General features: G+C 39.5%; 2 protein-coding genes and 2 long non-coding RNA genes across 7 annotated transcripts in view; 3 read left to right on the top strand and 1 right to left on the bottom strand.

The window, feature by feature from the left end:
• The window catches only part of LOC135093042 (vacuolar protein sorting-associated protein 54-like), a 351,426-nt gene that overhangs the window by 283,041 nt on the left and 43,082 nt on the right, over positions 1 to 25,303 (top strand). For all 4 annotated transcript variants that reach the window (XR_010263179.1, XM_063991923.1, XM_063991915.1 and 1 more), the window contains exons 22-23: positions 11,119 to 11,193; positions 13,745 to 13,902. Coding sequence is in view for 3 of the 4 variants with exons in the window: in XM_063991923.1 (XP_063847993.1) it covers positions 11,119 to 11,193; positions 13,745 to 13,902 (233 nt within the window). In the remaining variant the exon portion in view is untranslated. The remainder of the gene's footprint in view (positions 1 to 11,118; positions 11,194 to 13,744; positions 13,903 to 25,303) is intronic.
• LOC135093037 (uncharacterized) lies at positions 3,126 to 5,028 on the top strand. Its single transcript, XR_010263174.1, has 2 exons — positions 3,126 to 3,501; positions 4,315 to 5,028. It is a non-coding gene; the product is annotated as an uncharacterized LOC135093037 (long non-coding RNA).
• Positions 15,958 to 18,051, top strand: LOC135093099 (uncharacterized). The gene is made up of 4 exons (XM_063991995.1): positions 15,958 to 16,564; positions 16,907 to 17,022; positions 17,332 to 17,482; positions 17,799 to 18,051. The coding sequence occupies exons 1-2, from the start codon at positions 16,343 to 16,345 to the stop codon at positions 17,000 to 17,002; spliced, it is 318 nt and encodes a 105-aa protein (XP_063848065.1). The 5' UTR covers positions 15,958 to 16,342; the 3' UTR covers positions 17,003 to 17,022; positions 17,332 to 17,482; positions 17,799 to 18,051.
• On the bottom strand, positions 18,569 to 23,959 carry LOC135093105 (uncharacterized). Its single transcript, XR_010263193.1, has 3 exons — positions 23,774 to 23,959; positions 19,034 to 19,126; positions 18,569 to 18,710 (listed from the first exon to the last, which is right to left on the bottom strand). It is a non-coding gene; the product is annotated as an uncharacterized LOC135093105 (long non-coding RNA).

Here is a 25,303-nt window from a genome sequence, read left to right as displayed (position 1 = left end):
CACTGCTAAGCAACTCACTCAGCTTCCCGGTTATAATGCTCTTCTTTTTCACCCCATCCACTAATGCAAACATTTCAGCAGTAGAAAAGTCGGGTTTCCTAGTGCATTTGGCTTTTGGTTGCTCCATGTTTTGAAGTTGTGTGTTTGAGTTGTCCAGACCCAAGGCCTAGGCAGTTGTTTATATTTCCCGCCAAACCGATTTGTCTCGCGCACACTGGTTGAAGTGAAGCAGTGAGCTAAGAACATCTTAGTTACACAGGTCTAACAAGGCATTTAAGAATGCTTCGTAAGTGGTCTTCTTAGCTCAGTGTAGCTAAGATGTTCTTAGGGCCCTAAGAAGGCATTGCTATGAATGTCTTCGAGAATGCGGCCCCTGGCCAGGGTTGCCATTTGGTATTTTTTCAATACCAAATTAGGGTAAATTTTGTATTGAAAAATCCATTTGGTATTAAAGCACCGTGACTGGTATTGGACTTAGATTTGGTATTGAAACGAAAGAAATTTGGTATTGAAAAAAAAAAAAAAAAAATATATATATATATATATATATATATATATATATATATATATATATATATATATATATATATATATATATATATATATATATATATATATATATATATATATATATATATATATATATATATATATATATATATATATATATAAAATAGGGACACACACACACACACACACACACACACAGTTCAACCACCCCAGTAAACAGCTAGTAATTAAAAGTTTAATCAATGTCTTTCATAATCTAAGTCGGAGTTCAGGGTGAATTTTTACCTGTGCATCATCATTTTGTTTTCATCGTCACCCTGCAGACCCGAGACGCCAGGATTAGCATTATAAGGCTACAAATAAATAGTCATTAGTTACGGCCGCGCCGACGTCCGGTTCTCACGCTTCTGTTTCGAGACGTGTAGCCTACGCGTCTCATACAAGTCCAGCAGCGACCCTCCGGGCTTCGGCGGCCGGGGCCGGAGTCCGGAGTCCGGCCGGCGGAGTACGGCCAGCGGCCACTGCCAGTTGGCTCTTGGCTGTGAACTGGGGAGCTGTCAGCATGTCGAAGTGGAAAGGTTCCTATGAATCTGGTCGCACTTACCACGCCGAGTGGGAAAAAGAATTTTTCTATGGGTAACAAAAGCAAAAGATGGCACTCAGCAGGCATATTGCAAATTGAGCCACAAAGGTTTGCAGCCAAGAAAAGGAACACTTAAAAATCACGCAGAGTCCAAGGAACCTACACAGCGTGCCTCCTCAATTAGCTTTGCCAGTACGTCCATGTTTCAGAGCTTTAAGAAAACATCATCAGATCCCGATAAACTGAGAAGAGCTGAACTGCAGCTTGCAGTGGGAATTACTTGTCACTGCCCAATTATTGCTGTAGACCACTTAAGTGAGATTGTAAAGCGCAACGGGGTTGGAAGCACTCTTGAGAACTTAAAAACTACATCGTACAAAATGTTCCAAACTAATTACCCAAGTAATTTCTCCTGCTCTTGAGGAGGACTTGTTATCAAAGATTGAAACAGCTAAATATTTCTGCCTGCTTGTTGATGAGTCTACAGACGTTGCAAGTGACAAAAGTTTATGCATTTGCATAAGATTCTATGATGAGGAAAATGCTGAAATAGGAACATATTTTTTGGGACTTGCAAAAGTTATTGAAACAACAGGTGAAGCATTGTTCGAGGCTGTGAAAAAAAAAACTTCTAGAGAAGAAGATTGATATCAAGAAATGCATTGGTTTTTCGAGTGACGGAGCAAGCAACATGACTGGCAATAAGATCTCTTTATGGTCAAGATTAAAAACTGAGTCAACTAGTTGTGTAAAATGCCATGTACATGCCACAGTTTGGCATTATGTGTGCAAAAAGGCTTCGAAAAACTACCCTCAAACTTAGGATTCATGTTGAAATAGGTACCGAAGTGTTTCAAGAAAAGTGCTCTGAGAAGGGAAACCTATAGAATGCTCTTTGAAACTATGAATATAAATGAAGAGCGGTCAGTCCATTTATTAAAATGTCAGAAACTCGATGGCTTGTGCGTGGCAAAGTAATTTACAACATATTAGTAAACTGGGAAGAGCTTAAAGGATATTTCAACATTGCCAAGATCGAAAGTACCCAAGATGTTCGCTACAAAGCAAGGCTGTTGTGGGACATGTTTAACGATGACCAGAACTACCTGTATTTTGTGTTTGCATCTCCCATAGTGACTGAGTTCGAAAGACTTAATGCACTGTTTCAATCAACAAACGTCAAGCCCTCCACATTGTTTCATGAGTTGGATATTCACTTCACTTCTTTGACTCGTCGAGTGTACGATGAGAACGACATGCCTCTACCTTTGGAAAAGATTGGTTTTGGAGCAAAGTTCTTATCAGAGTGCCAGCTTCTGCTAGGTAAAGATCAAATGAAAGTAAAGAACTTGCAAAATCGCTGTCAAGAAATGCTGTTTGAACTTATTGAACAGGTGACTTTGCTGTTACCACAAAGTCGGGACATCTATGATGGACTCAAAAATTTGTCCCCCAGCATAGTGCTTACACACCTGAATAGGCCGTCTTACAAGGACCTACCGTTTCTCCACCTACAAGGCGAAACGGCGGAGAATGTGAAAATCAGTACAAAAGAATTCTGTACCACCCATGGTTAGAGGAAGACTTTTTTGGTGGCAAGATACCTGATGATGCAGTTGTATTCTGGTCGAAAATAAAGAATTACTCAAGCAATGATTCTAAACCATATGAGGAACTGGCATCATATGCATTATCATGCCTAACAACCCCAGTGAGCAGTGCGTTTGTTGAAAGAGTTTTCTCACATGCAAATGCAATAAAAACTAAAGTACGAAACAATGAAATTGCCCATGCTTGAATCAATACTCAGAATACGGACCACGCTGTTAATGACTGGGAAGTGCTGCAAAGATCTGAATATAAGTGACAGAATGCTTGAGAAATTTGAGTTACATCAACCAACATGTATATAGCTGCCGAGGAAACAGACGGTGGCTTGGATACTCTTCTTGACTAACCAAACAAGTATATACTTTATTTCAACTAAAAAAATTACGAAAACATGTTTTATCATTAGTTTGGTATTGAAAAAGTGAATCTGAAGATAAAAATTGAAGTATTTGGTATTAAGTCCCTGAGTAAATCTGGCAACCCTGCCCCTGGCCTCAGTGTGGTTGCTATGCCTGGCAACGCAAGAACTGGCCTGGCGCAGCAGGGGCGGGGCTTGGCTAAACTTGACCTTCCCTCCCTTGCAGAACTTGGAGCAAGCACTTAGCCTCTCACACACACACACACTTAAACATCAATCAGCACCTGGATCAAGTTCCAATGACTTTTCTCCCACTAGAATTCCCTTCCTCACCCGCCTATTCTTCATCCCATCCCCACTTCCAAGCTCCCCCTTGTCCTATATTGTCTTTCCTTTTACTTTCCAAGGGCCAGAGACTGACCAGAGGGTTTGTCAACAGGTGTGCATGTCTTTTTTGTCCAAGGATTTCATATTGTTTACCAAATTTGTCTATACAAAAATAACCATTTGTGCATATGAAATAATTACTTGAGAGACTGACCAGAGGGCTTGTTAACAGATAAGATGTAAATTCCCTTTGCCAGTTAGTTTATTGGTGTTACGAAAAAAAAAAAAAAACATATATAAAGAGGAAAATGTCTTTTGATATATATTAGAAATTACACCAGTGATAAACACACATTTGGATGTAGCACCTACACAACTAGGATATGTTTATTGAAAATTAAGTTGACCCTGGGCACATTCAGGTTAATTGTCATAACTTATTAATTTAAAATTTTTCTCAAGAACTAATTAAGAAACATTGTCAATTTTCCCAGTTTAGGGGTTCTACAACTCCAAGGTAACATAGCTAACTACTAGAGGTATTATTGTTTATTTAGAGAGAAAAATAATATGAAACCTTTGTTTGTTATTTAGATATATCAAATAAAATTAATCTGGTTGTCATGGGATTTTCCAGTGTCTTATAGACCTCTGGCTAATTAATAAAACACTACCATACCACACAAAGTTAAAAATATAGGGCAGAGACCCATGGCTGGTGGCAGCTACCCCTCCTTTTTTTTTATTTTTTTATCTAATCGATGAAAGAATTTTAAACTTAACCAAAATTAAACCTAATCAAACAGCAGCACCTTGCCCCACCCCATACCACAGTGACACTAGTATGTTAACATATGAAGTACTGAAGAACCTAACAGAATTTTTAATGTTAATCATTCCTATTTTTTTTTTTTTTTTTCCACAGCTTTCAAAGATGTGGGGCAATTAGGTGTGTAGGAGAGAGTACTTGCTTTGCTTGGACCAAACTGTCTGACTGATGATCACAAAGTGAGGGCAGGAGTGCTTTCTCTTCTCCATCCAGTTCCAGGGGCCTAGAGTGGTGTGCACTAACCATTCTATGACACTGACCACACCTACCTTCAAACACTCAACTGCACATCCATCCATACCTTGTGCTTTTCCACTTTTCATCTCCCTTACTGCTGCTCACATGTCCACCTTCATTATACATGTCTCATTTGACTTCCTTAGTACATTAATATCTCTCTCAAATAACCGAATCTCAGGGTCTCTTTCCTGCTTCATACTCACCAGTTTCTTAAAAAACCCTTCATCCCATCTGTTTTCACCTGTTCCTCACTACCAAATGGTGCTTTTCTTATTTTCTTTGTTTTTTTCCAAAATATTTTCTTATTCTCTTGAACATTCTTTGATAACTCTCCCCCATCTTTCATCTCTCCTTTAGCATCACACACAACTCTTTTTGCTTGTATTCAGCTTTCCTTGCATCTCCCATATGACTTTCATTCCTTCCATTCAATCCTAAATTTTATTCTCTACAGCCACCTTAGCCTGTCCACACCCACACCAGCCTTAACAATACAAAAGTGTATAATACACATCAATATCTATGTGTGTCACAGTCAGTAAGAAGAAATAAAACAATGCAAAAAATCAATACTATTTCCTTCTAGTCATAAAGGCACTTACCTTTTACAAATTATTTCCTAGTGAGGCAAAATTCACCTCTACAATGTATTCCATGGAGGCACATTTAGAATTCCTAATTATTTGTCACTATTTCTGTCTCCCTTGTTCATTTTCAAGCACTTATACATCCATTCTGTTAGGAACATCATTCTGAATGAAATCTTCCCCATCATGAGGCAAAATCAATCTATTCCCAGCACCTATGTTATGCATCACTACACATGCAACAATGATAGCTTTAGTGATGTCTAAATATGTTCTAAATTTTATACCAAAATAACCAAATCTTTTAATACACCAAATGCTCATTCAACTACTTTTATTTGAGAAAGGCTAGTGTTATGTACTCTCTCATGGGCATTCCTTGGAGCTGACATTGGAATCATTACAAATTGTTTCAATGCATAAGCATCATCTCAAAGTAAATGGTATCTAGTTCAAGATTGTGCCCCAAAGTTGACTATCTTAAAAATCAGTTCACATTGCTCGATTTGCAAAAAAAAAAAAATAAAATAAATAAATAAAATAAATAAAATAAAAATAATAATAATAAAAAAAAATAATAATAATATTAATAATAATAACAGTTATCTGGAGGAAGAGCCACCCTCTTTTTATTCTTATTTGTTGTGGGAAGGGAAATGAACGTTCAACTAATCTTTAAGCACAAGAGTCAGCTGCAGTCTGCAGACTGACTCAATGGAAAGAGACGTCACCAAGACGGCAAAAATCCTGTATACAGCGTTGCTAATGGCTTTACACGAAAAACACACGCTATGGCATGCTCATCAGAGGTATATTTATTGATAAATGCATTATCTCTGTTAGAAAGAAATGAAGTTCATATTTTTCTTCAGGGGATTAAATGTATCTAGAATCAGGTGTAAAATTTGATACGATAAAAAAAAGAATAATAAAATAAATAAATAAATAAATAAATAAATAAATATATATATATATATATATATATATATATATATATATATATATATATATATATATATATATATATATATATATATATATATATATATATATATATATATATATATATATATATATATATATATATATATATATATATATATATATATATATATATATTAATTTGTTTCTCAATGTTTGTTGTTGTTGTTGTTATTTATTATTATTATTATTATTATTATTATTATTACTGTTGTTGTTGCTGTTGCTGTTGTTGTTGTTGTTGTTGTTAATGGGGTCACGTGTAGGTATCCGGGTTGAATTCAGATTCTGATAAATAAATCGTTTAATCTGTTTTGGAGAATAACCGCAATAAGTTGAGAATGCAGAATGAGAGATCTTATGCAGATTGTCAAGGTTTAGATGCGGAAAACTTTATAGATTAGCGGGACAGACCAGACAGCAGACTGGCACTCCCCAACCTAGCAACGCCGCGTGGTTGCGTCAGCGGCACTGCGGCAGTCCAACTTGAGTAGATCAGTCGGTTAGTAGTGGTGGTGGAGACAAGATACTGTGCAGCGTGAGTAACCATGGAACACATTTCTCTCATTCGGGCGGTACTTCCAGCAAACATATCTAATACACTTTGATCTTTGATTCTAGCACTGCAAATTCGACTATGTTGCAAAGAGAAATTATGATGGGGTTCGATGAAGTGTCATGTGATTGTTGTAAGATGAACAACATAACTAGTGATAATGGCGGAGGGGGAGAAAGAAGGATGTGTTGTGAAGTGAGTATGAACATGATGCACATGATGCAATAAGGAAAGTAAGGAAGATTAGCATGTGATTTAACGTTTATTTACTCATCTATGTTCCTTTGCGTTGTGAGGTTGGTGTGTGTGTGTGTGTGTGTGCATCAGTGTGTGGGTGGTTGGTTGGGCGAGTGTGACTTGGTTTAGGATTCACCTTCACTGTGATGTGTAACTAAAATCTCTCTCTCTCTCTCTCTCTCTCTCTCTCTCTCTCTCTCTCTCTCTCTCTCTCTCTCTCTCTCTCTCTCCTTCCCTGAAGAAGCTGCAGTATAAGAGGAAAACTTTATAGATTAGCGGGACAGACGCATTTGGGAGAGAAACTACGTGACAGGCAGACTCAGATAAACTGGCACTCCCCCACCTGGCAACACCGCCTGGTTGCGGCAGCGGCAGTCCAACTTTTCCCTGGAGAAGCTGTAGTATAAGAGAGAGAGAGAGAGAGAGAGAGAGAGAGAGAGAGAGAGAGAGAGAGAGAGAGCTGTGTTGTTTGATTAATTTATTGCGCATGGAAACGCGCCAATCTACAGAAATACACCTTACAAATACTCATGACAATATAAATTGATAATTCAAATAATTATATAATGAAGACAAGCAGGTTATGATGAGGCAGAATTACAGAACATAAGTATCAGAGGCAGTGACAGCAAACATAAATTAATTAACAATAAAGTGAAGCTGAGCGTTTACAAGTTGAAAGTAAGTAATGCAACATAGAAATGGTGATATTTGAACTTCAAAAGGCAAGGTGTACGAATATAAATATATAAGGGGACAAATAGCGAGCGAAAAATCATGGAGAGCTAACATCCGCCAAACTGTGGGTGGCGGGTTATGACGGAGTCCAGGTGGTCGTCCTGCAGCAGGTAATGGCACACGTCTAGGAGAGGCTGCCCGCGTGGGAGCAAATATCCCACAGCAGGAAAATGCAGGCAGTAGTGTTACAGGTTATTGGAGTTAGGAGAGTGGCACAGGGGACAAGAAGAGAGTGAGATTATTATTTTGCTTTCTCTCTCTCTCTCTCTCTCTCTCTCTCTCTCTCTCTCTCTCTCTCTCTCTCTCTCTCTCTCTCTCTCTCTCTCTCTCTCTCTCTCTCTCTCTCTCTCTCCGTTAACCCTGTCTTGTAAATATTGATTTCTAGTGTGTGTGTGTGCGTGTGTGTGTGTGTATGTGTGTGTGTGTGTGTTTTGCGAAAATTTCATTGTGAAATAATTATAAGTAAATGAACGACAAGGCGAACAACGAGCAAATTAAGAAGTGAATAAAATAATGAATAAGAGAGAGAGAGAGAGAGAGAGAGAGAGAGAGAGAGAGAGAGAGAGAGAGAGAGAGAGAGAGAGAGAGAGGTGCGACGAACAACAAATTTGTAAGATAAAACGTAATCAAGTCCATAACAGGTTAGGGTGACCTTGAAATAATCACGACTGTAAGGAACATGAGTAAAAAGGAGCGCATCATCCTTACACAGCATTTTGGTGATAGCGAAGCATGTTGTTGGGGGAGGTACACAATGGCCAGAAGTTAAGTAACGTTTTGCATTCACTTTCACTGTAATTTGCATTTCCCTCAATATTTAACTCTGATCTGCCGACAGTCTCCTTACAAAACTTGATAGTTGTTGGAGTGTCAGCATATCAGAGAAATAATAGCAGGGGAATCCATCGTGATGATAGTGAGTGCTGCGAGTTACTTGACTTTTGACTTTTAAGAACATAAGAAATAAGGGAAGCTGCAAGAAACCATCAGGCCTACACGTGGCAATCCCTGTATGAAGTATACCTACCTATTTCCACATATCATTCCCATTCATAAATCTGTCTAATCTTCTCTTAAAGCTCTCTAATGACTCACCACTAACAACTTGATTACTGAGTCCGTTCCATTCATCTACCACTCTGTTTGAGAACCAATTCCTTCCTATCTCTCTCTGAAACCTAAATTTTTCAAGCTTGAATCCGTTATTTCTTGTTCTATCCTGGTTACTAATCCTAAGAATTTTGCTTACGTCCCCCTTGTTATAACTCTTGTACCACATGAAGACTTCTTTCAGGTCTCCTCTCAACCTACGTCTCTAAAGAATGTAAATGTAACAGCTTCAGTCTCGCCTCGTAAGGAATACTCCTCATCCCCCTGTATCCTTCTGGTCATTCTCCTTTGTACTAATTCTAATAGACCTACGAATATATCCTTCCTGTAATATGTTGACCAGAACTGCACAGCGTAATCAAGATGAGGTCTGACCAGCACCAAATATAATTTTAATATTACTTCGGGAATTCTACTTTCAACACTCCTAAAATTAATCCTAATACCCTATTTTCCCTGTTTTTGGCCTCTATGCATTGCTTTCTTAGATGGAGTTTAGAGTTAACTATAACTCCTAAATCTTTTTCGTACCCTGAAGTTACCAGCGCTTCATTGTTTATTATGTACCTACTATGTAGGTTTCTTCTACCTACGCTAAGTACTTTGCATTTGTTGATAATTAACTGTATTTGCTATCTGTCTGTCCATTCGTTCATCCTATCCAAATCTGCCTGGAAGGCGATAGCATCCGATTCTGACCTAATTAGTCTACCTATCTTCGTGTCATCCTCAAATTTACTAACATCACTACTAATTCCACTATCCAAGTCAATGATATATATTAAAAATAACAATGTCCCTAATACTGATCCCTGTGGCACCCCACTAATTACTTGACCCCACTCGGATTCAGAGCCGTTTATTACAACTCTCGCCTGTTGCCTAGCCACGACCTTATCCAATCTAACACTTTCCCAGCCATCCCATGTGCCCTAATCTTTCTCAGGAGCCTCTGATGGGGTACCTTGTCAAATGCTTTACTAAAGTCTTGACATAGGGTGTCATAACTATCACCATTATCTGCCGCCTCGTAAACCTTACTGTAAAACCTCAGCAAGTTCGTTACACAAGACCTCCCCTTGGTGAAGCCATGCTGTGGCTGATTTATCAAGTTATGTTTATCTAGATGCTCCCTAATGTTTTTCGCTATTACTGACTCCATTATTTTACCTACAACAGAAGTTAAGCTGACAGGTCTAAATTAGACGTTAAAGTTTTATCTCCTTTCTTAAAGATGGGTAGGCTACTACATTCGCCTGCCTCCACATTACCGGCACCTCACCTGACTCAAGTGATTTCCTCAAGACATAAACTAACGGTTCATTGATAACCTCTTTGCATTCCTTAAATACATTAGGACATAATTCATCTGGTCCTGGTGTGTCTTGAACTTTTTCTTCTGTTCCACTGTCACCTCAGTTAAGATAATATCTGTCAGCTTCTCATTCTCTTCTGCTCTAAGCATCTGCTCACTGTTCGGCATTTCCTGCATGTTTTCCTGAGTGAAGACAGTTAAAAAAAAAAACTCGTTCAGAATTTTATTAATCTCCTCCCCAGAACTAACCAGCTCCCCATCTGCTGTCTATGATGGACCTTTTCACCGATAATGGGATTAGGAGGGTTGAGAAGATAAGCAGACAGATAAGATTAGTGTATCAAGGAAATCGTAACGCTTCCACTCATATTGTTTATGTATATGTTCTGCATTTTTCTACATGACAAGGCTCTTTAGGGAATGGGATGTTTCAAAGCATGGACCCTAGATAGATAGGTTTATTGACAGAAGGATCACAAGATGTTGGTCCAATACCGAGAAAACAAAAATTAAACATAGAAAACATATAAAACTCATAAAATTCATTCGTAAATTATAAAACAATGGACGCAGCTAAGGGAGTAGGAGAATAGCTGATGTGTTAATAAGTGGAGTGGTAATGAATGTGATGTACACTAAGTGGAAGAGAAGAATTAAGGATGAGAGCAGTATAGGTAATCATCGCAAACGCTCCATAAACCATACCTTTTCATATCGTCCTTCTCTATTTTTCAGCGTCCTTTTCTTCTCTTCCTCCTCTCCCGCTCCTCACCCACATCTCGAGAAGGAGGGGAAGAAGAAAGAATTTAATCCACGTGAGGTAGAAATTACCGTGCTGATCAGGCACTAAACATTTTCTTCACCAAAACTCTTCAGATAATCACACACACAGATAATCACGTCATGATAATGATATGAGAGAGAGAGAGAGAGAGAGAGAGAGAGAGAGAGAGAGAGAGAGAGAGAGAGAGAGAGAGAGAGAGAGAGAGAGAGAGAGAGAGAGAGAGAGAAAATGTTATATATGATGATAAATTGCTTTGCATAAAGTATGTTAAAGTTGTAGTCTATGTACTTTGGCTTTTGGCATACTTGTAAATTATTCAAATAAGGAAACTGTTCCTTTTCTTTCGTTACAGACACCCTTGGGGCCAGCATGGGAATCAACAGAAAGCTCTTCCCCATCAAGATCCACTTCTTCCTCTACTGGGGATGTGAGTTGGTTACACCATTATGTTAATAAAGAAGTAGAAGAAATGTAACATGCATAACGTCTGAAAATAAGTGAATAGGTAAAGAAAATATTTTATGGTTGGGCTTGTATTTTGTTTCCGCGAGTATGCTATTATCAGATTATTATTTTTTTTTATAGTTTTATTTACTTCATATTACATGTATGAGATACATTGATATTACATTTATGAGATACATTGACGAAAGATCAGACTTTCATTTTTGCACTATTTCATTTCTCTTATCTTCTGTTTTCCCATCTTACAACCTTGAAGGATAGTAAATTGATTAATTAATTAATCATTTAATTAATTTATCTATTTATTGTTTGTTTATGTACGCTTCAAGAAATCCAATCAAGGACATAAAGATGCAAAAAGAGTAGATAAAATTAATAAGTAAAGACTATGTATCAATGAAAACGTCCAATGGCAATATAATGCCATTCCCAAAAACAACCAGGGATGGACTGAAGAACCAAGAGAAAGGCCAATTCATTTTCTGAGATATCTTGATAATTGAAGGAAGGGGGGAATTACAGAAATAGGAAGATATTTTCAGAGTTCACCAATTATTAAATAGATGAAGTTATGGAAATTTCCATTGTATCACCCACAATATCAATGTATTACTGGTTTGTGTTGTGACTTGTATATAAATTGTAAAGTCATATTTGTGTGCGTGTGTGTGGGGGGGGGGGACGAGGTTATTAGTGATATAGGCTCTAATCCGATTATTGGTCCAGTACAAGGTTTGGCAGGGCCGCAGGTCGGGAATCCCTGGAAAGGACAATGCCTGAACGCTCAATTCAAAACGGTCAGATCATAGTTACCACAATACAGTATCGTGTTTGTAAAAGAAAAAGAAGCTCAGACAAGGGACACTGTATATCTTCAGTCGCTATGGTCAAAATCCATCTTGCGTTTAGGTCAGGTGTGGTCAGTAAGACGTTCCGATACCACACACACACACACACACACACACAAAGAGAGAGAGAGAGAGAGAGAGAGAGAGAGAGAGAGAGAGAGTGTGTGTGTGTGTGTGTGTGTGTGCGCCTCACTTCACCTGACCCCTCGGGTCAGTATAGTATAGTTCTCTCTCTCTCTCTCTCTCTCTCTCTCTCTCTCTCTCTCTCTCTCTCTCTCTCTCTCTCTCTCTCTCTCCCCACATTTCTGTCCGGTAATTATTTAGTCACTGTTGACACATAAGTAGTCTCACAAAATTCCCACATTTTGTTCTCTATCCTTGCTTTCCTCCCTTATCTCTCCTCCTTTCCTCCCTGCCTGTCTCTTTCATCCTCTCATGGTAAAACAGAGGATAGGGAAAAACAGACGATCGAGACATCCCAAGAGAGAGATGGGACTTAAGCCTCTAAGTCTAAGCCTTGTCCCACACATTTGTCCTACAAGCTGTATTATGTGTGTGTGTGTGTGTGTGTGTGTGTGTGTGTGTGTGTGTTCATATCATTGCCCTTGTCATTATAATTATTATCAATAATTGTAGTTGTAGTAGTAGTAGTAGTAGTAGTAGCAGTAGTAGTAGTAGGAGGAGGAGGAGGAGCAGCAGCAGCAGAAGCAGCAGCAGCAGAAATCATAGTAATTGTAGTAGTAGTAGTAGTACTAGTATTAGTAGTTGTTGTTGTTTCTGTTGTTGTTCTCACCCTTCTCTTCCTCTTCCTCGTTCTCCACCCGCCTCCTCCTCCTCCTCCTCCTCCTCCTCCTCCTCCTCCTCCCCCACTTGGCATCTCCCTCTCCGCCACCCTCTCAGTCTTCCGCCTCCATCACCTAAGGGAAAATGCGTGAGGTCTTTCCCTGACTCTGAGTTGCAGCTCCGGATACATTAACAGTGTAGTGTTACTTCATTAGTTCAGTTGGGTTTTCAGCCCCGGAACTCTCTCTCTCTCTCTCTCTCTCTCTCTCTCTCTCTCTCTCTCTCTCTCTCTCTCTCTCTCTCTCGATAACAAAGTAACAATAAGAACGACAATAATGATAATGTTAAAGGCATTTACACGAGTTATTTATGTAATTGATGTCATTTTTATTATTAAATAAGATAATGATAATAATAATAATAATAATAGAAATAAACACACACGTCTCCCCACCCCCTAAAGCTACTTGACCTCACCCACTGTTATCTATTTCCCTCCTTCAAAATTGTATTTCTATTTCTATTTCTATCCATATGAATGCATTGTCCCTAGGAGTGACTTTTCTGTAGCAACAGTTAGGTGTTCAACTGGTTCTCGAGAGATTTAACTTTCTTACACATTAGAATATCCTCATAAACACTTATGTACATTTACAATGGTGAGTAATTTACTTTTTAATTACATACTTTGATGTGCCTTTTATTAGTTATTATTTTATTTATTTATTTATTTATTTTTTTTACTTATGACTTATCAGTCCATCCATATGTCACTTGCGATACCGAACTTTTTTTTTCATGCAATCATCTTACGTAGTTTATTTTTTTTTCATATTCATCTCAATGTTTCCCCCACCTCTCCCCCTCCTCTCCTCTCTGCAGTCATGGCCTCGGCGCCGCCCTTCGTGATGGTGGTAGCGCGACAAATGGGTGTGCCGTTGGGCGTGCAGGGTGTGGTGTCAGCCGTGATCACTGCTGCTGCTGTGGTGGTAAGGCCTTTCATTGCCGCGCTGGCAGACACCTTCCCAGCCCGACGCAAGGTGAGGTTACAATATGTAGGTGTGTCTTTGGGTTACATTGAACAATATTTAAACTTTTTTATGATGACCAATATTCTCAATTATTTTTATTATAGTTATTGGCAATAGTGTCATAACCCTCCAGATAATCTTCCTAGCTCTCATCAGCATAATGATAGCAGCCTATAATCCCATCGGCTTCCTTCCGCCACTGCAACCCTCACCTCACCTGTCTGGCCAGCTCATCTCATCCTCTTTTCTTGCCATCGATCTAAACAGCAACAACTCTTACACGAATCTGCATCTCCTCACTCCCCGACAGCAACAACAATCTTTAGGTGAGTGTGGAACATTATCAAAATGTAGTAACAGGAAGTGAATAAGGAACTACACAAGTAAGGTTTTTTTTCTGCCAAGGGCGAACCACCAGCAATCATAAGGCTTTCTTATATGAATCTTGGTCGTCCTCTTAGAATTTTGGTGTAACATAGAAATCTCTCCTTCCGTAACACTCAACTATTCCCATCAATCATATTAAATCTTCTTAAACTGTATTTACAAAAAAAAATCTGCATCCTACATCTGCACCAGAGCTGAATGCTCTGTGCAGTATCCATGAATTTTCCCTCACCTGGATGCAAACTCTTACAGAAGCCTTACCTTTCGGTATACATATACAGATATGTATACCTTACGGTATACATATCTCATGTGTTAATAACTAGATTCCGACAAGTTTTCTTGTTATCTCCCCTCCATTACTGACTGTTCATTTTCTCAGATTTTGCTGCATTGATGCATTTTTTGTTGTTTTCTACCCATATTTTAACTGTTACTGTTCTTTAAATTTAAGTGAATGCTACAGTAAAATCCCTCTCATCCAGCATTCGAGTATCCGGCAGCTTCAAGTATCTGGCACATTTTTCCACGAGCCTTAAAATCAATAAAAAATCAATGTGTACTCATAAAATTGATTAAAATTCCCGCACAAAGCATACTTTTTCCCCTCGCCACCAGAGCGCACTGCTTTGCGCCACCCGCAGCCAACTGCACTGTGTTTACTCAGTGACTCAGTCCCGCGTGTGCACTGTTTATCGCCTGACGCCTTCATCACGCCTAAAGTTGTAGAAAAGAGGAAGCGTGTTGTGCTTACACTTAAGCAGCTGATCAGATCAGCTGCTGATTAAGATCAGCTGATCTTTGTTATGGTAAGATGCGTGAGTGTAGGGTGGTGATTGTGGACATAATTTCACTTCTATTCAAGTATCCGGCAATATTCAAGTATCCGGCATGTCGGTGGTCCCGTTGATGCCAGATAAGAGGGATTTTACTGTACTATTCTCATCACCTCTGTTACGTGGCCTCACTGCACTAGTCTCTCTACGTATTCTCATAATATATTTTGTAAACCTTAATGATGCAAGAATTTACTTTCATAATAACTCTGAAACATTCTCCTTTTTCTTACCTTTCTATGCCTTAGATGATTGAAGAGAGGAGTATCAAGACACCTTTTGGAATCAATTTGGCCTTCTTTTTGTAGGTAGTGGCTATTATTCTTTTTATGACTGTTTACTTTTAATTCTACTCATTTACTACATTTTTATGTGATACACAGAAAGCTGTTGATGTGTGTGTGTGTGTGTGTGTGTGTGTGTTTACACACACACACACACACACACACCAGAACAAGATGAAAATCATGTTACCGTCGGTCCCCTAGTTCAGAGATGTAACACTTTTTTTCTTTATGCATGACCTTATATATATATATATATATATATATATATATATATATATATATATATATATATATATATATATATATATATATATATATATATATTGTTATGCCCCACTGGGGGGGTAATGGGGAACCAGCGGCTCCTTAGGAGTTCCTGTCCCCCTGCTAACCTACGTTCTATCCGATCGGCCAATGGCCTGTCTTTACCCCTGACACCTCTACCTCCAGGTGTTGGGTCGGGCATGTGCACACTCTACACTTCTAGGCCAGTAATTCCTCTGGCTATGCCAGGGAGGAGCATCCTACCTGTCCCCCGCCAGAGGGGTCAGTGATGGAGGTGCCAATGGGGAACGTCCCCTGGCACATCAAAAGCACAAGCGTCCACACCCCCTGAGTCCACACTCCCTGAGGCTTTGTGTTATTGCAGAGGAAGTCATATGGCATTGTTTACAAACTTTGATAAAGCGTCACATACCCAATGCCACCACTCACCACACTCAGCTGTCCTCACAATGCTTTCGTCATGGCTATTGAACCTCCTAAGAAAACAAGGAGACAATGATTCACTGACACCGAGACCTTTACCTTGGTGGAGGAGGTGTAGAATTGGGGTGCGGTGGACAGCAAAACTCGCACCACAAAAGGGAGTCAAGCGACATTGTTTACAAACTTTGATAAAGCGACCCCTTCTGCCTGTGGGGCTGTTCCTCTGAGACCATGGACCACTTCCTGCTCCTTTGGCAGTGTTTCTACTCCTACCGCACTGCACTTCGCTACCCACTCTCTGCCGTGCTGAGCATCACATCTCTCAACCTGCCCAGACTCAGCCGTCTTCCCCTCATGGCAACTGCCTATCCTGAGGTCCAGAGGAAATTTAAGGACCTCCGACCCATGTCAAGAGCAAGGCTGCTGCAGAACAGCATCACACTGCAGGTACTGGTGAGTTAATCAGTTATTCTTATCACATTTTTGTTAGCATAGTTACAGACCGAGCATGGTGCAGGATAGATAGAGAGCTATATGATTGTTATTACTGTGATATTTCCAAAAAATGGTGTGATGTCCTGCTGCAATTAAGTGAAATCATGGCTTATGGTTCCAGCAATGGATTATAAATAGGAGTATGTACAGTACCTCTGGCAGTCAGGTCCGAGACAGTGACCACTGCAGTGCTAAATAACATCATTGTGCTCTAATACATACATGATTTACACCAAGTTTATTTGGCTTTACATGTGAACTTCTAAGTGGCTGATAATTGCAACATTCATATCCATGCAGGTGGGGGACCTCCAGATGAGACAACATACACTGCTGTGGAGTTGTCAAGCTGTGGATGTTGTCTCATACAGAATTTGCAGGATTGCCATAACCTGAAAGTGATGGCGCCACACTGCGTGAGTAAACTACCAAAGGTCATATTACATTTTGTAAATTAATGCTGTTTGTAAGTGCAGTACTGTAATGTAACAATAATTGTGTTACAGCATCATCTTCCATGGGGCTAGCAGCATCATGTCCAATACTCATTTTCCTGAATGTAGATATCTGCACACTTGCACACCAACTCAGCAAAACCATGTGATAGACACAGACATGACTAGGTTGACTGCTAATTAAAAGAAAAATTAGTCAATGAAAACATCACTCAAAGAATACCAGCTTATTTTCTACCTGCAGTAATGACAGCATTTTTTTTTTTCCAGAAGTGTCAGGGCCTCTAGAAGGACCACAGCCTTCCACCAGTGGTGTTGCTAGGTCTGCAGGGGCATCTGGATTTGACAATGCTGTGTCATCTGCACTGGATGAGAACATCTTTGTTCAAATTATCCATGTTACAGATGACTACATGCAATGGTGAATAACATGTTAACATGTATTCAGTTGTGTCCTCCAGTGCAATGAACACTGGTTATACAACTCCTGCCAGTAAATCTGTTGTTCTTGCTACTTTGACCTTTTTTTTTTTTTTTGAGGAATACATCTTTCAGGCATTTAAATTGTTGATTCTATAAGTGCATCATACCACCACCCTAGGTATAGTATAACAGAAAGGTCCAAGTAGCAAATGAGGTAAAAGGACACAGGAAGATAGCATGACATATAACTTAAAATACCACTTAATTTGTAACTTGTGGTGTAAAGTTATGTTTGCTTCTAAACTGTATTGCAGGTGGCCACTCAGACTTGGAAGTTCTCTCTCAATCACAGGAAACCCAACAGCAGATTCGTCTGAGCATGGATGAGCTGGTGATGGTGCAGCAGGAACAGGGGCTGGCTGTACAAAACATGTCCCAGGCACTCTGACAATTTGTTGAAGTGCAGAGGAACATTCTGCATTCATTGCAGCAGCTGGTAACACTTGCTGAGCACTTCATTAATGCCAACACCAGCCAGCAATGATTTATAGGATTCTAATGTTTACCTTTCATTAAGTTATAAGACTAAGTTATGAAATTAAGTTATATTAAGTTATATTTCTTTTCTGTAGCTAAAAGTTGTAACAATTCTATCATTTACCTAGAGCAGCATGTTAATGTTAGTGCAATATAATACCAAAGTATTTTTTTCACTATGATGCCTACAATGCTTTTGTGTTACTTGAAGTACAAAAGTAAGATTAGTGTTTTGTGGTGACCTGCTGCTGGGCATTTCTATAAATATGTTTATTTATTTTTATTTTATTTTATTTTTTTCAGGACATGAACTATACTCATATATGTTATATTTTTTTTCTTTTTCTTGCAAAGACTTTGGTAATTGGTAATTTTATTTGATTTATAAATAAATCTACAGCACTTTTGTTTTTGTATCTTTGTGTTATTCATACCTAATACTAGCAAGCAACTCAAGTACTTGATGAATTTAAATGCTGCACTGATCTTTCATTTAGTATGCAGTGATACATGGAAAGCCATTATTTCACTCATTACATGATTACTGATCTGACTTCCTTACTTCATTGCTGGAAGAAGTTTAGTATGATTTCTTGCTACACAATTCTGCCTGGAGTGCGTTGACCCCTCTACAGCACAGCAGGGTTGGTATCAGCATGGGACACTGCTTCATCCTCAAGAGGTGGTAGCTGTAAGCAGACTTTTGTGAGGGTCTGAGAGGTCTAGGGAGTGGAACCTAACCGTTCAATTTGTTTAAAGTTTATATTGTATGAGAAGAATAATCATTTAGCATTTTGATGATCCAAAACCAGCCCAAACCGTAATGACTTTCAAGACACCTTTGTAGTAAAAAAACAAATGTCTATTTTCGTTAAATGACAGTACACTTCTGACAAATTTCATTACCTTAACAACAAGTGAAAGAACATTCATGACTGTACTTAGTTAAATCCAATGCCCATGATATAGATATATCCTGTCATCTACCAGAAAAATAGTGACAAGTACATACGTCATCAGGAACTTGATGCAGCAGTTGTGTAGGAGCAGGCAAGCATTAATTATGGGTCTGTACTGTAAGCTACCTCCAGAAGAATGCAGGCACCTGTAAAAAGTGAGATTTCATACTACAAGAGGATTCATTACTTATAAAGGAGTATATCAACTGTTCATTTATAACTAATGTCAAAGCTTATCACACTATGTTTTCTTATGCAATACCAGTAACCATGTGCAGTCACATGAAAATCAATAAAATACATGGTTGGGTAAACATGTGATGCAATAATACTATATATATATATATATATATATATATATATATATATATATATATATATATATATATATATATATATATATATATATATATATATATATATATATTTTTTTTTTTTTTTTTTTTGTAGGAAGGACACTGGCCAAGGGCAACAAAAATCCAATAAAAAAAATATTCCCACTGAAATACCAGTCCTATAAATGGGTCAAAGCAGTGGTCAAAAATTGATGAATAAGTGTCTTGAAACCTCCCTCTTGAAGGAATTCAAGTCATAAGAAGGTGGAAATACAGAAGCAGGCAGGGAGTTCCAGAGTTTACCAGAGAAAGGGATGGATGATTGAGAATACTGGTTAACTCTTATGTTAGAGAGGTGGACAGAATAGGGGTGAGAGAAAGAAGAAAGTCTTGTGCAGCGAGGCCACGGGAGGAGGAGAGGCATGCAGTTAGCAAGATCAGAAGAGCAGTTAGCATGAAAATAGCGGTAGAAGACAGCTAGATATGCAACATTGCGGCGGTGAGAGAGGGGCTGAAGACAGTCAGTTAGAGGAGAGGAGTTGATGAGACGAAAAGCTTTTGATTCCATCCTGTCTAAAAGAGCAATATGAGTGGAACCCCCTATACATGTGAAGCATGTATGGCCCTTGTACAGAGTTAGCAGCTGGGGGGGGTGAGAAAAACTGGCGGAGACGTCTCAGAATGCCTAACTTCATAGAAGCTGTTTTAGCTAGAGATGAGATGTGAAGTTTCCAGTTCAGATTATAAGTAAAGGACAGACCGAGGATGTTCAGTGTAGTAGAGGGGGACAGTTGAGTGTCACTGAAGAGGGGATTGTTGTCTGGAAGGTTGTGTCGAGTTGATAGATGGAGGAATTGAGTTTTTGAGGCATTGAACAATACCAAGTTTGCTCTGCCCCAATCAGAAATTTTAGAAAGATCAGAAGTCAAGCTTTCTGTGGCTTCCCTGCGTGAAATGTTTACCTCCTGAAGGGTTGGATGTCTATGGAAAGATGTGGAAAAGTGCAGGGTGGTATCATCAGCGTAGGAGTGGATAGGACAAGAAGTTTGGTTTAGAAGATCATTAATGAATAATAAGAAGAGAGTGGGTGACAGGACAGAACCCTGAGGAACACCACTGTTAATAGATTTAGGAGAAGAACAGTGACCATCTACCACAGCAGCAATAGAATGGTCAGAAAGGAAACTTGAGATGAAGTTACAGAGAGAAGGATAGAAACCATAGGAGGGTAGTTTGGAAATCAAAGCTTTGTGCCAGACTCTGTCAAAAGCTTTTGATATGTCCAAGGCAACAGCAAAAGTTTCACCAAAATCTCTAAAAGAGGATGACCAAGATTCAGTAAGGAAAGCCAGAAGATCACCAGTAGAGCGGCCTTGACGGAACCCATACTGGCGATCAGATAGAAGGTTGTGAAGTGATGGATGTTTAAGAATCTTCCTGTTGAGGATAGATTAAAAAACTTTAGATAGGCAGGAAATTAAAGCAATAGGACGGTAGTTTGAGGAATTAGAGACGTCGCAATGAGGCTGGTAGATACCTATCAACGCCAGCATTTTTAATTGTCTCCGATTTCCTGGGGCAAAGGGGTTTCTTAGCTAAATTTGAAATCGATGTGCAGGAAAAGTACAGCATGAATTGCTACACAAGTGTATCTAAAATTAAAAACATAACCCTTAATATCAATATTCATACTTACTGGTGTATGATAAGGCTTTGTTAATTGAATTATAAGATAAAACTAAAAATAGGTAATGATTTTTTTTTTTAAGTAAGTATGAACAGTAAAAATAAAAGGATGTTGATTTCGGCTTGTGCATTTTATCTGGGAATGTTGAAAAATATCAGATATCACTGACACGTCCTGTATATGAAAGTAATCAGTGAAATAAAAAAAGAACAGCACCGCTGGCGGACGTACGACGTACTTATCTTGATCATGATTCTTCAGTTAAAGAAAGCGCCGCGCACCGTTAGGAAGGAGTGTAAAGTATAAACAATAGCCTCTCAGTTCTGCCGATACAAAGGCCTTTACTTTGCTTTACTATATCCAGAATGGGGTATAGCTCGTTCTTTCAGGAATTTTCTTAATTCCGCTGTAGTCCATGATTGTGGCGGTGATGTATCCATTGTGCAGGGTAGTCGAGTAAGCGTGGTCCTGTGTTTTGGTTTGCTCGCTGCCTAAGTACCCGAGGATAGTGATCGTACCGCAAAAATAAAGTCTCTGATACAAAATTATATTTTCTTTACATTAAATGGATTTGCCTGTTGTTTAGTACATGAAAATGCAGGTATATATTAGTATACTTCCATTGAGGTCAGTAGAAAATTACAGATTGCCTGCCTTGATACACTTATAGGCTCTTTTAAGAATATCATCTGAAATTATGAATAGAGGCTCAAACAATGTCATGTGCTGTCAGTTATCACGAAATTAATTGACTTAAAATTCAGACGCATTACTGTGCAACGATACACCTTTGTAAGCTTGTAAAACCTTGCCCCAAAAAGTATTTATTTTCCGGCGAGAATTAAAAATTCTGGCGCTATCTGGTATCAAAATGCTCACTGCGACGTCTCTAATTAGAATGGTCACCCTTTTTAGGAACAGGTTGAATGTAGGCAAACTTCCAGCAAGAAGGAAAGGTAGATGTTGACAGACAGAGCTGAAACAGTTTGACTAGGCAAGGTGCAAGCACGGAGGCACAGTTTCGGAGAACAATAGGAGGGACCCCATCAGGTCCATAAGCCTTCCGAGGGTTTAGGCCAGCAAGGGCATGGAAAACATCATTGGGAAGAATTTTAATAGGTGGCATGAAGTAGTAAGAAGGTGGAGGAGAGGGAGGAACAAGCCCAGGATCCTCCAAGGTAGAGTTTTTAGCAAAGGTTTGAGCGAAGAGTTTAGCTTTAGAAATAGATGTGAAAGCAGTGGTGCCATCTGGTTGAAATAGAGGAAGAAAAGAAGAAGAAGCAAAGTTATTGGAGATATTTTTGGCTAGATGCCAGAAGTCACGAGGGGAGTTAGATCTTGAAAGGTTTTGACATTTTCTGTTAATGAAGGAGTTTTTGGCTAGTTGAAGAACAGACTTGGCATGGTTCCGGGCAGAAATATAAAGTGCATGAGATTCTGGTGATGGAAGGCTTAAGTACCTTTTGTGGGCCACCTCTCTATCATGTATAGCACGAGAACAAGCTGTGTTAAACCAAGGTTTAGAAGGTTTAGGACGAGAAAAGGAGTGAGGAATGTATGCCTCCATGCCAGACACTATCACCTCTGTTATGTGCTCAGCACACAAAGATGGGTCTCTGACATGGAAGCAGTAGTCATTCCAAGGAAAATCAGCAAAATATCTCCTCAGGTCCCCCCAACTAGCAGAGGCAAAATGCCTTTGCTTAGGGGAATCCTGAGGAGGGATTGGAGTGATAGGACAAGATAAAGATATGAGATTGTGATCGGAGGAGCCCAACGGAGAAGAAAGGGTGACAGCATAAGCAGAAGGATTAGAGGTCAGGAAAAGGTCAAGAATGTTGGGCGTATTTCCACGACGGTCAGGAATACGAGTAGGGTGTTGCACCAATTGCTCTAGGTCATGGAGGATAGCAGAGTTGTAGGCTAGTTCACCAGGATGGTCAGTGAAGGGAGAGGAAAGCCAAAGCTGGTGGTGAATATTGAAGTCTCCAAGAATGGAGGTCTCTGCAAAATGGAAGAGGGTCAGAATGTACTCCACTTTGGAAGTTAAGTAGTCAAAGAATTTCTTATAGTCAGAGGAGTTAGGTGAGAGGTATACAGCACAGATAAATTTAATATGAGAGTGACTCTGTAGTCGTAGCCAGATGGTGGAAAACTCGGAAGATTCAAGAGTGTGGGCACGAGAGCAGGTTAAGTCATTGCGCACATAAATGCAGCATCCAGCTTTGGATCGAAAATGGGGATAGAGAAAGTAGGAAGGAACAGAAAAGGGGCTACTGTCAATTGCCTCAGACACCTGAGTTTCAGTGAGGAAAAGATGAGGTTTAGAAGAGGAGAGGTGGTGTTCTACAGATTGAAAATTAGATCTTAGACCGCAAATGCTGCAGAAGTTAATGAAGAAAAAGTTGAGGGGGGTGTCAAGACACTTAGGGTCGTTGACAGAAAGGTAGTCCGACCTGGGGACATTTATGGTCCTCTCCCCAGATGGGGACTCTGAGGCTGGTGTAGGAGTCGCCATGATGATTTTAAAATTTTTGAGTGAAGGATGTGTGTGTTATTAGGTACTTGTAGTTTTGTGTGGAGGAAGAGAGTTGTCTTTAGAGGGCAGGCTGTGACTGCCCCCTTGTGTTGTGAGACACAAAGGGAAACGTTCAATGTCGTCACAGCTGGGTTTAATGATAAGTTCACAGCACCCCCCTGAACAGTGCTTTAGACCTCACTGGGAGTAATTATCGTTTCGGCAGGTGTCTACTGCCTCCTCCTTTATATACCTGGGAATCTGGAGCATCACAAACAAGTTGGATGTTCAGAGGGAGTGATACCTTTTCCAGTTAAAGTAGAGGGCCTCATCCACACTTCGTGCCTTGATGGCAATGTGGGTGCCTGTACACAGAAAAGAAAGTATTAGATGATCATGTTACACAGTAGCTACATATATCCATCATATATATATATATATATACGAGTATATATATATATATATATATATATATATATATATATATATATATATATATATATATATATATATATATATATATATATATATATATATATACACAGTGAACAGTGAAATAAGATAGGGAAGATGGCAAGGGGAAGAGGTAGACACAAGGAGGGTGTAAGAAGTAGGCGCGTCCCCTACAGGTATGAACCAGGAGCCAGTTACTGTAACTTTCTGTATAAATTTAAAGCTAACCTTTCCCACTTAATTTACTCCACCTCCCTTTCTTCTTGAGAGTTGAGATTAATGTGGCTTAATAAAAGAAGCATGGGTCTAATCCACTGTGAAATAAGTTTTTGTCCAGCCCCCAAATAAAGCCCCTGTAATTTTTATAACATAAATGTTTTGCAGGAAGGGAGAGCAGTGTAGTGAGTGGAGTTTTCTAGGAGGGGTAGGGATGCGAGCTTATCCGAGCTTCTTATCTCCCAGTTCTTCCCCTTTCCTCTCACTCCCCATCACATGGGGTGCGCTCCAGAGAAGTTTATATAAGCTTATGTAAGCTTATGGAATGAGTTTTTGGGGGGTGATGAAGTCACTGATGGCTAACTGAAGCTTACGGTCCGAAGAGGTAGTACGCTCCCCCGTGCATGGGGGGGGGGTACTGTTGATAAACAAACATAATCTCTCACAGGACTCTGTAGCCTCTCCTCTTCTTTCCTTCTTAAAACTCCATTTCTTCTATGAATAATACCCACAACGTCTAGTACACGGTCGTCAGTGAGCTCTTTTGCTAAGAAAGGCGCTGTGGATGGCCATTTTTGTTAGCTTCAGCTGATTGGCTGTCCCAAGTGAATTGGGGATTGCGGGGGTAGGGAGAAACCTTCCGCAGAACGCTTTCATGATCTCGCCTGTGCACGTCCCTCCCTGAGCCGTATGGTGGGCATGCCTTTACTCAGCAGTCTGTGTTGAGTCAAGCTGGGGGAAAGACATGTATGAGAGAGGCAAAGAAAGGCAAGGAAATCCAGGAAGGATATATTTATTTAAGGGCCCCTTTTTATTACATATTATTTGTGTATTCAAGGCAGTATGCCCCTGCCCATATAGATAGGATTAGCGTCTCCAGGAGCCTGCCTGTGATTGCCATGCATTGTAAATCGAAGAGCTAACGTTTGCATCGATTCCTCAGCCCTTGCACAGTATCCTGGTGTATCTGGGAGCTGGTGGCTGGCTCTCTTTTTTTTGTCTGCTAGCTGTAGTGTTCACATATTTTTAGTATTTTTGTGCCGTTAAATGTTTTTTTTTTTTTTGAGCTGCTGTTGGGAGCTCTGGAGCCAGAGGATTTCATAACTGCATGTGA

Source organism: Scylla paramamosain, chromosome 3, assembly GCF_035594125.1.
Source record: "Scylla paramamosain isolate STU-SP2022 chromosome 3, ASM3559412v1, whole genome shotgun sequence".
NCBI lineage: Eukaryota > Metazoa > Arthropoda > Malacostraca > Decapoda > Portunidae > Scylla > Scylla paramamosain.
The sequence above is the reverse complement of the archived record's forward strand: the minus strand, read 5'-3'. Positions and strand labels throughout refer to the sequence as shown.

What these genes read in the sequence shown, in the direction of transcription:
- LOC135093099 (XM_063991995.1), top strand. Translation starts at nt 16,343, where the DNA reads ATGGACCACTTCCTGCTCCTTTGGCAGTGTTTCTACTCCTACCGCACT. An exon ending in GCATCACACTGCAGGTACTG is followed by an intron (nt 16,565 to 16,906) that starts GTGAGTTAATCA and finishes ATATCCATGCAG; the next exon opens with GTGGGGGACCTCCAGATGAG.